Source organism: Periplaneta americana, chromosome 1 (genome assembly GCF_040183065.1).
Source record: "Periplaneta americana isolate PAMFEO1 chromosome 1, P.americana_PAMFEO1_priV1, whole genome shotgun sequence".
NCBI classification, from domain to species: Eukaryota; Metazoa; Arthropoda; class Insecta; order Blattodea; family Blattidae; genus Periplaneta; species Periplaneta americana.
The window spans coordinates 12,059,963-12,078,576 of NC_091117.1; the positions used below are offsets into that span (position 1 = coordinate 12,059,963).

General features: G+C 32.9%; 1 protein-coding gene across 4 annotated transcripts in view; it reads right to left on the reverse strand.

Annotated features, from left to right (window-relative positions):
* The window catches only part of LOC138706149 (YLP motif-containing protein 1-like), a 186,413-nt gene that overhangs the window by 115,844 nt on the left and 51,955 nt on the right, over positions 1–18,614 (reverse strand). For all 4 annotated transcript variants that reach the window (XR_011333954.1, XM_069835260.1, XM_069835341.1 and 1 more), the window contains 2 exons: positions 14,545–15,046; positions 7,276–7,494 (listed from right to left, as the gene is read on the reverse strand). Coding sequence is in view for 3 of the 4 variants with exons in the window: in XM_069835260.1 (XP_069691361.1) it covers positions 7,276–7,494; positions 14,545–15,046 (721 nt within the window). In the remaining variant the exon portion in view is untranslated. The remainder of the gene's footprint in view (positions 1–7,275; positions 7,495–14,544; positions 15,047–18,614) is intronic.

The following is an 18,614-nucleotide window of genomic DNA, read 5'->3' on the forward strand; positions in this document are numbered from 1 at the left end:
TATCTATCTATCTATCTATCTATCTATCTATCTATCTATCTATCTATCTATCTATCTATCTATCTATCTATCTATCTATCTATCTATCTATCTATCTATCTATCTATCTATCTATCTATCTATCTATCTATCTATCTATCTATCTATCTATCTATCTATCTATCTATCTATCTATCTATCTATCTATCTATCTATCTATCTATCTATCTATCTATCTATCTATCTATCTATCTATCTATCTATCTATCTATCTATCTATCTATCTATCTATCTATCTATCTATCTATCTATCTATCTATCTATCTATCTATCTATCTATCTATCTATCTATCTATCTATCTATCTATCTATCTATCTATCTATCTATCTATCTATCTATCTATCTATCTATCTATCTATCTATCTATCTATCTATCTATCTATCTATCTATCTATCTATCTATCTATCTATCTATCTATCTATCTATCTATCTATCTATCTATCTATCTATCTATCTATCTATCTATCTATCTATCTATCTATCTATCTATCTATCTATCTATCTATCTATCTATCTATCTATCTATCTATCTATCTATCTATCTATCTATCTATCTATCTATCTATCTATCTATCTATCTATCTATCTATCTATCTATCTATCTATCTATCTATCTATCTATCTATCTATCTATCTATCTATCTATCTATCTATCTATCTATCTATCTATCTATCTATCTATCTATCTATCTATCTATCTATCTATCTATCTATCTATCTATCTATCTATCTATCTATCTATCTATCTATCTATCTATCTATCTATCTATCTATCTATCTATCTATCTATCTATCTATCTATCTATCTATCTATCTATCTATCTATCTATCTATCTATCTATCTATCTATCTATCTATCTATCTATCTATCTATCTATCTATCTATCTATCTATCTATCTATCTATCTATCTATCTATCTATCTATCTATCTATCTATCTATCTATCTATCTATCTATCTATCTATCTATCTATCTATCTATCTATCTATCTATCTATCTATCTATCTATCTATCTATCTATCTATCTATCTATCTATCTATCTATCTATCTATCTATCTATCTATCTATCTATCTATCTATCTATCTATCTATCTATCTATCTATCTATCTATCTATCTATCTATCTATCTATCTATCTATCTATCTATCTATCTATCTATCTATCTATCTATCTATCTATCTATCTATCTATCTATCTATCTATCTATCTATCTATCTATCTATCTATCTATCTATCTATCTATCTATCTATCTATCTATCTATCTATCTATCTATCTATCTATCTATCTATCTATCTATCTATCTATCTATCTATCTATCTATCTATCTATCTATCTATCTATCTATCTATCTATCTATCTATCTATCTATCTATCTATCTATCTATCTATCTATCTATCTATCTATCTATCTATCTATCTATCTATCTATCTATCTATCTATCTATCTATCTATCTATCTATCTATCTATCTATCTATCTATCTATCTATCTATCTATCTATCTATCTATCTATCTATCTATCTATCTATCTATCTATCTATCTATCTATCTATCTATCTATCTATCTATCTATCTATCTATCTATCTATCTATCTATCTATCTATCTATCTATCTATCTATCTATCTATCTATCTATCTATCTATCTATCTATCTATCTATCTATCTATCTATCTATCTATCTATCTATCTATCTATCTATCTATCTATCTATCTATCTATCTATCTATCTATCTATCTATCTATCTATCTATCTATCTATCTATCTATCTATCTATCTATCTATCTATCTATCTATCTATCTATCTATCTATCTATCTATCTATCTATCTATCTATCTATCTATCTATCTATCTATCTATCTATCTATCTATCTATCTATCTATCTATCTATCTATCTATCTATCTATCTATCTATCTATCTATCTATCTATCTATCTATCTATCTATCTATCTATCTATCTATCTATCTATCTATCTATCTATCTATCTATCTATCTATCTATCTATCTATCTATCTATCTATCTATCTATCTATCTATCTATCTATCTATCTATCTATCTATCTATCTATCTATCTATCTATCTATCTATCTATCTATCTATCTATCTATCTATCTATCTATCTATCTATCTATCTATCTATCTATCTATCTATCTATCTATCTATCTATCTATCTATCTATCTATCTATCTATCTATCTATCTATCTATCTATCTATCTATCTATCTATCTATCTATCTATCTATCTATCTATCTATCTATCTATCTATCTATCTATCTATCTATCTATCTATCTATCTATCTATCTATCTATCTATCTATCTATCTATCTATCTATCTATCTATCTATCTATCTATCTATCTATCTATCTATCTATCTATCTATCTATCTATCTATCTATCTATCTATCTATCTATCTATCTATCTATCTATCTATCTATCTATCTATCTATCTATCTATCTATCTATCTATCTATCTATCTATCTATCTATCTATCTATCTATCTATCTATCTATCTATCTATCTATCTATCTATCTATCTATCTATCTATCTATCTATCTATCTATCTATCTATCTATCTATCTATCTATCTATCTATCTATCTATCTATCTATCTATCTATCTATCTATCTATCTATCTATCTATCTATCTATCTATCTATCTATCTATCTATCTATCTATCTATCTATCTATCTATCTATCTATCTATCTATCTATCTATCTATCTATCTATCTATCTATCTATCTATCTATCTATCTATCTATCTATCTATCTATCTATCTATCTATCTATCTATCTATCTATCTATCTATCTATCTATCTATCTATCTATCTATCTATCTATCTATCTATCTATCTATCTATCTATCTATCTATCTATCTATCTATCTATCTATCTATCTATCTATCTATCTATCTATCTATCTATCTATCTATCTATCTATCTATCTATCTATCTATCTATCTATCTATCTATCTATCTATCTATCTATCTATCTATCTATCTATCTATCTATCTATCTATCTATCTATCTATCTATCTATCTATCTATCTATCTATCTATCTATCTATCTATCTATCTATCTATCTATCTATCTATCTATCTATCTATCTATCTATCTATCTATCTATCTATCTATCTATCTATCTATCTATCTATCTATCTATCTATCTATCTATCTATCTATCTATCTATCTATCTATCTATCTATCTATCTATCTATCTATCTATCTATCTATCTATCTATCTATCTATCTATCTATCTATCTATCTATCTATCTATCTATCTATCTATCTATCTATCTATCTATCTATCTATCTATCTATCTATCTATCTATCTATCTATCTATCTATCTATCTATCTATCTATCTATCTATCTATCTATCTATCTATCTATCTATCTATCTATCTATCTATCTATCTATCTATCTATCTATCTATCTATCTATCTATCTATCTATCTATCTATCTATCTATCTATCTATCTATCTATCTATCTATCTATCTATCTATCTATCTATCTATCTATCTATCTATCTATCTATCTATCTATCTATCTATCTATCTATCTATCTATCTATCTATCTATCTATCTATCTATCTATCTATCTATCTATCTATCTATCTATCTATCTATCTATCTATCTATCTATCTATCTATCTATCTATCTATCTATCTATCTATCTATCTATCTATCTATCTATCTATCTATCTATCTATCTATCTATCTATCTATCTATCTATCTATCTATCTATCTATCTATCTATCTATCTATCTATCTATCTATCTATCTATCTATCTATCTATCTATCTATCTATCTATCTATCTATCTATCTATCTATCTATCTATCTATCTATCTATCTATCTATCTATCTATCTATCTATCTATCTATCTATCTATCTATCTATCTATCTATCTATCTATCTATCTATCTATCTATCTATCTATCTATCTTGGCCATGTACTTCAGTGATGTATTCAATAGGCAGAGACTGAAATTTTTCTTTCAGTTTGAAGTGCAGAGGAAAATTGGTGCAAATCAAACTTTCAGGTATAACTCCCTGTAAAGTTGATTTGAATAATTTCGAGGGAAAAATTGTTCCGGGGCCGGGCATCGAACCCGGGACCTTTGGTTAAACGTACCAACACTCTACCAACTGAGCTACCTGGGAACTCTATCCGAGAGCGATACAATTTTTCCCTCTATTACCTTTACAGGGAGTTATACCTGAAAGCTTGATTTGCATAATACACATCACTGTATGTTACAGAAAACCACAATTTAAGTCACACAGAGTTAGTGTGCACTCAATGTTGGTTGCTTGACAGTTGTTAGCCCACTTTGAGGTATGTGGATATAGAGGGAAAAATTGGATCGGTGTCGGGTAGAGTTCCCGGGTAGCTCAGTTGGTAGAGCGTTGGTATGTTTAACCAAAGGTCCCGGGTTCGATGCCCGGCCCCGGAACAATTATTCCCTCGAAATTATTCAGGAAAATTGGTCTTTTTAAATTGAATTTTTCGGAATTTTAAAAAATACACAGCTGCAATAGCAAGGTGAAAATGTAACTGTAGTAGGTAAAAAGGTAAAGGTATCCCTGTAACATGCCATGAAGGCACTTGGGGGGCATGGAGGTAGAGCCCCATGCTTTCCATGACCTCGGCACTAGAATGAGGTAGTGTGGTCGGCACCACGCTCTGACAACCTTTTACCCCGGGAAAGACTTGGTACTCAATTTTATAGGAGGCTGAGTGAACCTCGGGGCTGTTCTGAAAGTTTGGCAATGAGAAAAAATCCTGCAACCACCTGGGATCGAACCCCGGACCTTCCAGTCTGTAGCCAACTGCTCTACCAACTGAGCTACCCGGCCGCCAACTGTAGTAGGGGGATCTAATATTCTGAGAGAAGATAATATTCAACAAAACAAGCAGAAAAGTCTAATAAACATGAATTCTAAAATTAACATCTTCGAGGAAAAAATTACTATGAAATTGGTACGTGAACTCTTTGCTCGTTTCTTATTGCAATGCAGCAAACAAAAGAGTAAACAGTATGTATAAAATAGTCAAACACAAAACATCGGTACTTTGTGATGTAACAATCAGTATGTATGCTGCATATCTACACAACAGTTAGAAATCTGTGAAGTGAACACAGGTTCTTGCCAACTTTATACATGGTGGCTTCAGACCTCACTTCCTGATGTGAAGTTAGCGATCTCTACAGCTGTTTTGTTTCGCTTGTGTACACATTCTAGCAGTGATAGCCTCATTACTGACTCTCCCTCACATTTTCAGTTTTCTTATTCAAAAGTGCCATCGGTTATTATTGGAAACTTGAATACAATGGGTAGTAAGAATAAAGCTTAAGTACTTTCTCAAGGTTTATACTTATGAGTATGAGCACTTCCTGTGATTATATACTCGTAACCACTAGAACATACTCATTTTCGTAAGAATACAGACATTCTACATAACGCGAATATATACTCATCTCTACAGCCTTCGTGATCCTTTAAAAGTTAGTATATACTCGTGTTACCTATCCTCTTTGATCACATTGCACCGTAATGCTCAGTTTCTTTTATAGACTTTCACATGCTATCAGCATGCTGTAGTGGTGTTTTGCTTTTGTAAATTTTGATAGATAAATAAATAAATAAACATAAAAGGACAGCGAATGAGATAAGCAACATTAATAAAACTGGAAACAAGAAAATAGTACTGAGAAATCGTCATTACAGGATGTTGGATAGCGATTACAATCCATTTCTAGAATTCCAGTTATGCTAATTCTATTTTTTTATTATGGAGAGTTAAAATTTTAAGTTACAAGTAATTATTGCATTTTTCGATTCAAATTTTACAAAATAAACTGTAATTGTTAATTATATTTAACAATACAATCTAACCTTATAGTTCATAGCCATTCATATTTTTATAGGTTATGTTTTTTACGAATAACAAATACGTATTTAACCTTTGTGCGAGATCGTGCGTATTTGCTTGTTTTCCGCACAGAACCAATACGCGGTAAGTGTGAAATACCACATTCAGTATTCCCAACGTAACACACATAACAATTTCCCCTCTTCTTACCGCTTAAGCGCGACATTCATTTTACTGCTTTAGGCTTTTAACATATTATTTTTAGAGACGTTTAACATAGTAATAATTATAAATTGGAAACTTACCACTGCAATTTCACCTAAATTGCAATGTTAATTATTGTTTTTAAATATTTGCAAAAATTAAGTAAAGTCTACTACTCCACGAAACTTATTGCATTCCTGATACAAGTAACATTAAGGAAGCCGTGAAAAAATCAACAAGATTCTAGATGCCGAAGTTATTACTGCAATATGTTATATAAATAATATTGTTAAAATATTAAAATGAAAAATAAATCATTACATAACCTTACCGTTTGTTTTAAGTTCGCATTTATAGACTGGGGGGAAAAAAAGACAGACGTATATCACGGCCTGCTGGAGTATAGTAAACACAGAAAACATTTTATAGCAACAATGTTGAAGAAAGATATTTTGGTGTTCCGAAGTTGCAGTCATTAAACATAAACCAACATGGAGATTTCATTGCAACTAATTAGAAATTAGTCTTTCAGGTATGTAATAAACGATCTTCGCACAAAATAATGTACGATACACGAGCGGTATGTTTGTTTTCATGTTCTCGGAAATTAAAAAAGCTCAACTACGTTTTGCTTTTTCAATCTTTTCCTCGATCATTAAAACGTCAACATACCGCTCTTGTAACGTATATTACTATTTTCACATTCACTTTTGTGAAGCGTTAAAGGCTTCTGAAGTTCACGTCTTTTTCTATATTTTTCCAGAGTTCATAAATGCTGCCTTTTTTTTTTAATTTAACTTTAAACTGAATACAAATCAACAAATACTCAGAATTGAGCCTGCTACAAACCATACTCAGAATAACATGAGAACAAACTTATAAATATGAGAATATACTAGATTTTATTCTTATCAAGCATGAGTATACATTCTATACAAGATGGACGCTTAAGTATATTCTACTATGCTACCATGTTATGAGTATGTAATCAAAATGAGTAGGTACTCAAATGTTTTTATTCTTACTAATAAGAGTATTTACTAAAAAAAGTCCAGTATATGCTATATACTCATGTTTATTCTTACCACGGAATAATTGTAATTAAAAAGAAAGAACACTTACAGCTGCCAGCTTATTTGAAGCCTCTCGCTTCTTCCGCATCTGTTCTCGACGCTGTAAAAGTTGTTCTCGCCAACTCTCCCACTTGGCTTCATATTCGCGATACTGAGTCTTGTCAGGGTGGTTGATGTTCTGCTCCTTCCACTTGTTGAATTGTTCTTCCCACTGTTTGAACTGTACATCGAAGGCTTTTTCTGCTTCAGACAACTCATCAGGATTATCCTGTGTCAAACATGTAAGAAAAGGTTTGCATGTGAATATATTGAAAGAAGACAATATCTGGTACAGGGAATGAAACTCTGTTTCTTTTAAAGGTCTGTGAACAACTAAATACAGTGCAACCTGTCTTATGCTGCCACTAGATCCTCTTGAAAAATAAAAAAACGCCATTAATGTAAGTGGGTGCTACCTGAAGTAATCAAAATACGAGTGTGAACACTGGTCCTATTATTATATGATAAGCTGTAATAGTGTTTATTATTCCGATTGTAACCTTAGCTGCACTGAAAGGATCAATAATTGCTCTCCTGAAGAATCATCTATATTCGAAATCAAACTAAGTTCAGTAGCATTCTTTACTTTTTTGTAACTCTTACCTCTCTAAAAATAGGTATATTTCCACTAATCTCAAAATGTATTTGCAGCTATGTACTTGTAGGAGTTTCATTGTTAAAACAAAATTAATGGTTCAATGCACTTGTAAAAATTTCTATGGTTAAGTACTCTTTGTCCCTTGTGGCAGCTCAGGAATGGTGAGAAGATTTATAAATTTTTAAACACATAATTTCCAGTATTTTTTTTTTTTTAATTTGCAAGTGAAAAATCCAGGAAGGAAATTACGCTATGAGTACAAATTAATGGGAATAAACTGGTCATAAATAATATCTAATAATTCATGTACTAATAAAATATGTTTAATACTCATACTAAACTCTATATATAATATAGACACACAATTTCAGTAATTTTGGGCAGTTTTGTAGCTTTTCTTTGTACTGGTATGTGTTAGTTATAATCAGGATTTAATTGTCGCAAAAATCGACCAATCTTCTTAATGTATCCAGCTGTTTGCTGACAACATAAAGTCCACTATAGTCCACTTAGTCTATTCAGTTGTTGTTTTTCACGAGAAATGAGGGGTATTTCGATCGGTATTCATTATAGATGCCTGTTGCTAGTAGCCAGAGTTGGGGTGTAGTCAATATATACTACAGGGAAAAATGAAAAATTATACAGTGAAACCTGTTCTAGATGGAAGTGACTTGGTTCTAATTTTCTTTCTGTTATGGACAGATTTGTATTATTCATGTGTGAAGTTAGAATGGAATATTTTATTATTTGTATAAATGAAAATAAAATGGCAAGCCGCAAACTGCAAGAAGTACAAAATATTCTCGTTAACACTAATGACATCAAATCAGCTTCCTGTCACTTATTCCGTTGGTGAATCATATTGATGAAAAGTAACTCACTCATGAAACACTATTAAACTTTACTAATCACATTAAATTTAATATCTAACACTATACTATACTGTAGTGTATGTCACTGCACATTATTTAATTAGACTAGGAGTCATCCATTAGAAACCTTGAATTCTGGCTCATATAACTTCCCTGCCAGCACGAGAGCTTGCTTTGCAAAATAAGTCCAAATTGGCACGATTTTTTTTTCTTCATTTATTTCCATATAACCAGTTGTATTCCATTTTCTTTTTATGTCTCCATTATTGACTGTAAGTCATTCAATCACTCATGATACAGTCTTTATTTTTTAAAGTGTCATATGCCTGAGTTTTCACAACTGAACTTCAACATTATTTCCCCATAGACGTTATTTCCTTCAACTCTATGTGTTTTTACAATACTTTTAGTCTCCACAAAAGACACTCTTGAAGGTAAAAGGCGTGGCAATTTTTTTCTTTAACATAAGAGGGAAAAATTACAAGAGGAAAATAAAATTCTAGAAAATAATGATGTATCCTATAGTCCGACCATCGGATATGTGCCCCTGTAAGATATGCGAACTGAACATTAATTCCTTTTCAGCCTCGGCAATTCATTTCTCTCCCTGTATTCCTATTTCTCTCTTTTCTAACCCTCTCTCTTTCTCTCCCCCACTACTCACAATTTTGAGCCTTCTTGCGGGACAGTTTATTTGCACTTGCAGTCCAGTGTTGTCAACTCAATATGAACACTGTAGCACGGAGTGGTGAAAGAAATATTATTAAGCAAGTAATAGCATTTTGCATAAGTCAATCAGCGTCATTAGACCTACTTAAATTAAATTATGAATAAGTAATAATTAACCTTACATTATTATAAGCAATATTCAAGAGACATGACAGTGTTTGACGGAAGTTTGGCAACATCCCTATTCGGCAAGTTTCGTGGTCTGCTGTTTGATGTAGTGGGAAAGAAACGGGTGGAATGGGGTGAGTAGAGGCGTTAACTTTTCCAAGAACGACGACAGCACTGAAGGGGCATAGATCCGATGGTCCGACAATAAATATCTTTGGGGGGAGGGGGGAAATTACGTGAGTAATATGGTATGAGTATAGTTATTCGTGAGTGAACTTCTTATTCTGTTTCTAAATCAAAACAGTGAGTATTGAAGACGTTATTTTAAAAATGGTATACCTCCATTTACATTGATTTTGAGATATGGAGTCTTAAAATTAAATGTGTACAGAAAATTCGGGATGTGAAATATCTGAAAAATAATAATTCATGCTTTCTTGTCAGAGATCAAGCTTCCTTCCTGTGTTTGGGGTTTATGAATATTGTGAGGGACATGTCTAATAAAGGTGAGACAATAGAGGTACTCCACTATTCAAATAAAAAAATTCCAATGTATGCTTGATAAATCCAAGGCAACTCTTTGAAGATGTACCATGTAATGCTTTTATTGAAAAGAAGTTGGATCAGTGGCGGTGCGTCAATAAGAGCACATGAACACCTTGTTTCCATTAATGCAAAACTAGTTTTATTATTTAATACCGTATTGACGTAGTGGGGATAATATCAGAATCCAGTATTTTAAACTTCCCGCATCTTGCATAAACTTCTTATGTAAACTTGGCAACATCTGTTCACGTACAAGCCGTGCTCTTTTCAAGAAGTTTACAGGAATTTCACGCATGCGGGGGAGAAAATTGTCTTTCGCTGGCCGCTTATGACTTGTCAAGAGCACAAAGCGTTAAGTGAACAGTGAATCTATCCTACAGATGTCAGGTGCATCGATGCCTATCGTTCACGTGCTATATCTCGAGGAGAAAATTTAATAGCCTATAGGTGTCAGCATCTCACTGTCAGAATGTTTACTTCATGTGGATGTGTGTACAGTGCTGCTACGAGAGTGTAGTTTGTGAATTACTATACTATAGCATAGTTTGGCTTTCGAACACGTGCTGGGTGAATGGTGGTATGAATTTAAATATCTGTATGGTGGTGTGTATTATTTAAGAATAATATTTACTGGCATGTATTTATAGTAATCAATCTATGCGAATGGGATTACAGTATTGGCACAGGCTACTGTATATCAGTGTGTTGTGAATCAAAATATATTACTGAACACATACTTTTGTAAATAACGGCACTGTGGTATGTATTAATTTTTAACAAACGTAAACAATTAACTCTGTTCAAGTAATTCTGAACAGTAAAGAACTGGGTAAACTGGCTTACCAGGAAAAACTGGAAATAAAAAGACTGGGTTTCATTATTATTACTATTATTATTATTATTATTATTATTATTATTATTATTATTATTATTACTACATGTTTTTTTGAATTTATATACGGTTTTTTCTGTAGTGAAAAACTGGAATCATGACATTTCATATTAGGTTAAAAGTACGATTTCTAACTCTCTTCGATTTTGGAACACAAAATTGTGAACACACGCAATATTTTATCACGAGCCGCCACTGAGATGGATCTCAGTACAAAAATGGATATGTTATAATTTGGATCAAGATCTTGATCATCACTATGATTGGAATGACTCAAAATCTCTTTAGAATCACTCATTTTGGATTAACATGGAACACAGCTGAGTTATACACTATTAAAATAATTCTCTTGTAAGATTATCTAAGACGCCTGCATTATGGTACACTCTGTTGGCAGTAGAAGGAAGTTGGAGCTGTAACACTTTCATAATAAAAAGAATGGACATTTGTGAACCTGAAAGCGTAGTTAACTCCAATTTTACAAAAAGCAGAGGTGCACCACTATTAAAATAACTCCTTCACATTACACAACATTCCGACAATGAAAGAATTCTGCAGTGTTGTCTGGTTCAGAAATATATGTACCTCTCTTTAACCTCACATTTTACTATTATCCAGCCAAAAGAAAGATCACCGAATACATACACTTCATAACAATATCCTCTGAATTAGCAGGCACTTTGTTCATTTCTTAATCATGCAATATGATTAATTTTCATAAAAACACAAATTCGTTTGCTGATCGGTGAAGTATGTCAGCTATTTTCACACACAGATGCAAAACAAAGATCTAAATTGTGACATCGTGACTCAGTGAGGTACTAATCCAATGGCATAAAAAAATTAGAAATAGTTTTACAATGAGAAGCAATGATGTATCCAGAGATTACGAAAATCAAAGCAACATACAGTATGACTAGCTGCTTATTGTTGTCTGGCCTCTAAAGTTGGAGTTGACTGCTGAAATGAGGTGATATTTACAACATTGCAGAAAAAATGGCCATTTACTGAGGCTGTGTTGGAGGTGGTTTTTTCAACAGATTACTGGACCGACCAAAAGCAGCACAAACTTTTTACTCTTCATCTCTTTTCTGACAAGTATTACTCCTCATGAGGTGTGTTACAGTTTACACATAAGATTTTAGTTTTTGCACATTTTTTTCACGAGGTGATGCAATGATTTTTTTACCTTGAGGAAAGTAATGTATAATTGCGTTAATCAGTGTAGCCTTTAGTTTTAAAAATATAATCGCAGATTTCTTCTGGTTAAATATAAAATATGATTAACGTACATTATTATTGTATTATTCAGAACTATAAAAAAACAGCACAGATAAATTGTAAAACAGAAATTTAACCTTTCAAAAATAACGTTACAGATTCCTTCCCAGTAGAAGGAATATATAATAGAAGAACTAATAGTCCTAGTTTCAATACAGTGCTGATAGAAGTCATGTTATTCGAGTAAATATAACATAGGCACATTCTGCCAATACTTGAACCAAATACACGTCATGAAACATTTAATCAGCTGCTTATTAACAGCTGATTTGACAGATGTATTGGCATTTACGCCTGTCATATACGATCATCATTCACTATTTCATTTCTTCCGAGTTTAACTTACCAAATCTTCAAACAAAAGTGGCTATTCTATAGGAAAAAACTATTAAATGTATTTAATGCTTCATACATCAAGATAAATACTGTTTGAATCACTTTTTAAAAACAGTAATAAGAAACGTGTTGCATGTAGGAATGAGGCAACCAAACAGTGTCCTCAATCACCTGGGATCATGAACAACAGAACCATCAGTGGATATCATTTAATAAATTAGTGAATTGAAAACACATACCAAAGAACACAGCAATGGTAACATACACTTTGTGACCATTTTCTTAACACCACTATTACTGCAGCCTACATTTCAAAGGAGAAAAGGGTGAAAGGAGTTACAACTATTCCTACTAAGTAAGGTCATAGACATGTGTGTGACTTTATCATCAGGCATCATTACCGGTATTTTACTTTGACCTGAAAACCAAAATACATTTTCTTTTACTTGTATTACTGTACCACATATGTGTGAGTTTCTTTGCGAATTTCGAAAGCAAACTAGGAATAAAAGTAGCAATTAACGGCAAATATACTGCAACAATAAAAATATGGCTGGCCGGTAACTAATGTTGGGCAGCAGACGATGTCTTTGCCCCCTTGCACTCCGATATTTAGCAGGAAGACTGGAAAACTTAGTGAAAGTTGGACAATAAACATGATCTTGATCTGTATCTTCATTAAGATTATAGAAAAGACATGTATGAAATATTCAGTTGTGATATTTACTTACAATGCACACATCTATAAATCTATAAAAAACAGATTACTAAAATAATGCACTATTTTATGAGTCTTCCTCATTATCATTTGAGTACGTGGAAATGAACACAGATAATTCAAATCATTTTTTCATTGAATACTATTCTAAAATCAGAGTAAGATTCATATGAATGAATAAGTAACTTAAATACTTAATGATTTTACTTAATATAGAAGAATATGGTGTTAAAAGTGGACATAATAAATGTCAAGGCTATAAATATTTTTGTGTTAATATTTTATAAGTGAGATGAGTCAGGTTAAATATTGCAGAGCACAGACCTAAAGAGAACCAATTATTAGCAAAGCAACTAATCTCATCAAGACAGATCTGAGTAAAAATCAAGTTCATAATGGTCAGACATAGAACAAGCAATAGTATTTCATCTATGAAAATGGAAATGAATGTCCATCTGTCCACAGAGAATTTGTTCTGCTCTCTGTGGAGGAAAAAACTATGCACAACATTCCAGATTTTAACAAGCAAAAAAAAATGTAGTTTGGAATTTATTTACAGAAAGCACGGAAATTCCGTCAGTTCCATCAAAACTGACGGAATTTCAATGTAGCGGATGGGAAAAGAAGGGATTTGACTGGTGACGGATTTTCTGGCGGAAATTACGATTTACATCGTCTTTTGACTTTTTTAACTGTTGTCATTTTTAATTGTTTAATTTTTGAGGGAACGTAGACCAACTCAGCACATAAACTGCAGAACTTGAGGCAGATGATGTGAATAAATTATTATTATTTTAATCAAGATGGTAAGAAAGTTGCATTACTATTTGCTTTCATTTTTATATAGATATATTAAGTGGGTTTTTTTTTTTAATTTTAACGGATTTCCAGGTGTTAGACTGACAGGGATACAATTTATGTGTTGGGAACACTGACTGACAGATTTTGCAGCATGAACTTCATACTGTTCCACTAGTGAGTAGATCAACCAAATTTTAACAACTTTTTAAAAGTAAATTTCCCATATTGTAGCACACTCTCATTTTCAGCCACGAGCCGCCACTGCTGAAGCTGTTGCTTTCATTGCTGTCAATTTACCGTTCCCTCAATGCGACATGGGAGGTGAACTATATAGCGAAGACGATGATAATGATGATGAATTCTCCCGAACTTAGTCTAGAAAAATGTAATGCATTTACCTTTGTGGGAGGTCGCACAGGCTGTGGTGTGCTGCTAGCTTCGGACTGTGGCTTGTTGCCCGAGTGTTCTGAATCGTCTGTGCCCCATCTGCCGCCACGGGCGCCTCTTCCTCGTCCGCCACTCTGCTCTTCCCCTCTGAATGAAGAGAAGCCCCCTCCAAAACCTTCGCCACGCGATTTCTTACTGTCGTCTTGGTACTGGTCGCGGAATGTGTCTCCTTCAAAAGGTCGTTTTGAAGCTTGGAAGTTGTCTCCTGTATTGGCTCTCCCACCAAACCCAGAGTCAAAATTAGCTATAGGTGGCGGTTTATTGAAGTCGTCACCTGGCAACGGTGTGCCTTTGGTTGGTGGAGGAACTCCATAATAAGGTAGAGGCTGTGCAGCAGGAGGAGCGCCCACTTTATCTGGTGTTTGGAAGTTGTTCCCTGTGCCACGATTAGTGGAAGCATCTTGCACACTTGCAGTAGAACTCTCTTGTGTCTTGTTTGATCCTCCTGCAGCCCTAAAGGACATATTAAATACAGGAGCTTTTCAGATCATTATTTCCTCTTGGGATTGTAAATATTGATATATTCTTCGTAGGGTGATGATTAGGGCTAGGATTTTGATGAAATTGCATCTTTTTTCTACAAATCTAGTCTTTCAGGTGAAGCTCCCTGTAAAGCAGATTTGAATAATTTCAAGGGAAAAATTGTTCCGGGGCCGGGTATCGATCCCGGGACCTCTGGTTGAACGTACCAGCGCTCTGCCAACTGAGCTACCCGGGAACTCCATCCAACACCGTCTCAACTTTTCCCTTTATATCCACACAACTCGCGTGGGCTGACAACACGCCAGAGACCCACATCGAGTGCACACAATCTCTGCGTGACTTAGAATTGTGGTTTTCTGTTGACGTACACAGTGACGTATATATTATGCAAATCTAGTTTTTCAGGTGAAGCTCCCTGTAAAGCAGATTTGAATAATTTCAAGTAATTTCTAGTAAGCCAGAAACATAGTTGCTTTAGTATTTATATGTTATGTGATAAACTGAGTATTTTAAGACACATTTGTTAGGGCATTTTTTTTTTGCATTTTTTGCCTGTTTCAACTCACAAGAGCATCTTTTGTTTTATTCGGACATTTTTGAGGAATTTTCATTTAATTTTGGCCATAAATCCCCATTATTAATATAAAATAATGCTTTTCCTTTGATATTTGAAGGGTACACGGGAAAAACGATCAAGGTCCACCAAAAATAGAAAGTGAGTTAATAATGCTATCTTATAGTGGAAAGGAAGTACTATCATGTGGTCTAGCTAGTAATAAGAAATCATAGTTCTTGACATTCCACTACGTCAATTTCTATTAAATGCACACATAACAAAGTATTAAGTGCTTAAACTTTAAAATTCGTTTTTCTCGAAACTTTCTAAAATGGACCTTGATCGTTATTCCCGTGTACCCTTCATTTGTCTACATATTTTGTCCATTAATACCCATTATTTTTTTACTTGGTTATTTAACGACGCTGTATCAACTACGTGGTTATTTAGTGTCGAAATTTGTGATAGCGATATATTTGGCGAGATGAGGCCGAGGATTCGCCATAGACTACCTGACATTTGTCTTACAGTTGGGGAAAACCTCGGAAAAGACCCAACCAGGTAATCAGCCCAAGCAGGAGTCGAACCCACGACCGAGTGCAACTCCGGATCGGCATGCAAGCGCCTTAACCGACGAAGCTACACCTGTGGCTAATACCCATTATTTTGTATAATATTTTAATTGTTTTTCTACACAAATATTACCATTTTGATGTAGTACACTCCAACCACCCCTTCAATATAGACTCCTCTATACCTGCTAATTCCGGATAAGAGTGGCCTTGTGGTGAGCTACATGGAAATTACATGAGGTAAAATAATTAATTAAAGTGTACCACTTAGAAAAAATTATGTAAAATTAAATAAACATAAATGTTGGTACTACTCGTAGAATTTAATTTAATTAGTAGTCTAAATATTAAGTAGTATAAAACTTCTTTTCCTACTAAGCCAATTATGTAAGAACAACTTTTAGGGCATTTTTAAGGACATTTTTGAATGATTTTTAGGTCACAGATGCATTGTTTTTAGGACATTTTTTCATGATTTATAGGTCATCAAAATCCTAGCCCTAGTGATGATTAAGTGACAGACAATATATACAATTTAATATCCTAAACCATGTCTGCTAATGTAATGGAACAAGGAATTTCACGATTCACAATGTGTAGAATGCAATTAACGCAAAAAAATTCATATTTTATAATATATTGGTAAAATTAAGAAACGAAACTGTGTTGGAAAGAGTGGATGAAGAAAGAATGATGCTGAAACTGTTCAGGAAGAGTAAAAGGAATTGGCTGAGTCATTGGTTAAGAAGAAGGAATGCACTGGAAGGAATGGTGAATGGGAGAACAGTTCAGGGCAGAAGAAGATATCAGATGATAGATGACATTAAGATAAATGGATCATATGAGGAGACAAACAGGAAGGCAGAACACTATGAATGAATGAATTGGTAAAATTGTCATATTTCATAAAAATCTTCATTTTTTTATATATTTCGTACAATTTTTCTATTTATGTTAATATTTCTGTAAGAACTGAACCACGCTTTCAAGATATTATAAGGGGATAATAGATGTTTTTCAGGAAACACATGAAAATACCAAGCCACTCATTCCACTCTATCATGTCAGTAAGGTGCTTGAAGGTTAAGAGAAGCGAAATACCAGCAAATATTAAACTATCAAATGTAGCACAGTACAAGTATGCTCCCATTACATCATGCAACGTGTAGTGATTTTTCCCATCGTACGAAGAAAATATTAACTGACAGAAGTGTAATCTTTAGCCAGAAAATAGAGGAAATTTAATTGTGTTGTATTGCAACAAATGTTGAGACCAGCTAACTTAAGAGGCTTTTTCTTCTCTCCGAAGATTATGGTCGGGTTTTGTAACAAACTCTTTTTTATGGTAATGGGTTGTTAGACCTTTGCCCAACCTCCAAGCTGGAGGACCATCCCTTATCGGCTGTCCACGACTGCTTATTCAATATCTGTGGTGTTTGGTCAGAACATAACTCCAAAAATGGCCTTTTTTAGCTGAATATATATATATATATATATATAAAGTTATCTTTTGTTTGGTATAGCTGAGATATCTCCATCTAATCTTATGTTATTTTCATTCACATTTGTATGTAAAGTAGAATTATGATTTGATAGGAAAAGTGACAATAAAAATGCTTGTATCTCAAAACAGATTTTTTGGAGTTATGTTTTGATCAAACACCACAGATATATTTGCAGCTACCCTCCATATCTCGAGGCAGTCTCTTCTATCTGCAACATTTTTCTTCTCTCCAGTGTAAAAAAAAATTAAGTTACCTAGTTTTTGCATTTATGTAAAAGTATGACGTTGAACAACTGTTGAATTCTGCAGATTCATTGTATTTTATTTGGTAATAATTTAAATACAGACAAAAATATTGATCTCTAAAGGCTATTTTGTGAATAATAATTTAAACCTGCTCCAAATGGTTTAGGGACTAAAGTAATTTGGCATTGAAGTATTTTATTTATTTCATATTTTGACAAAATAGTCTTTATATTGTGCTGGTCTCCAGTGATGATATTTACTACAGCTATACTAAAAGCCAGGTTATGAACCGACTAAACCGGAAGCAACGTTCTGTTGCTCTCTTTCTGAGCTCTGTTGCCACATAGTGCCGCGAGATTCAAAGCGTATTCAGCGTTTGTCACCGATATGTTTAAAATAACTACTGTATATAGTTCTCGATAACACTATCAACAATATTAGTAATTAAAACGACTGTTTTAAGAAAGCACGAGCTAATGACGCTGGTACGAAATGCGATTCGTAATGCACGTGGTACTGCAAATGAACTGGGAAGTTTGGCTACACTGTCTCCATGATTCCGTTGCCAGATTTTCGTTAGCAGACGACATTTTCACGCGAGGTCCAATGAAAAGCTCCGTTCTCCTTTTCCCCTCCAACCCCCCACACTCAACATGTCAT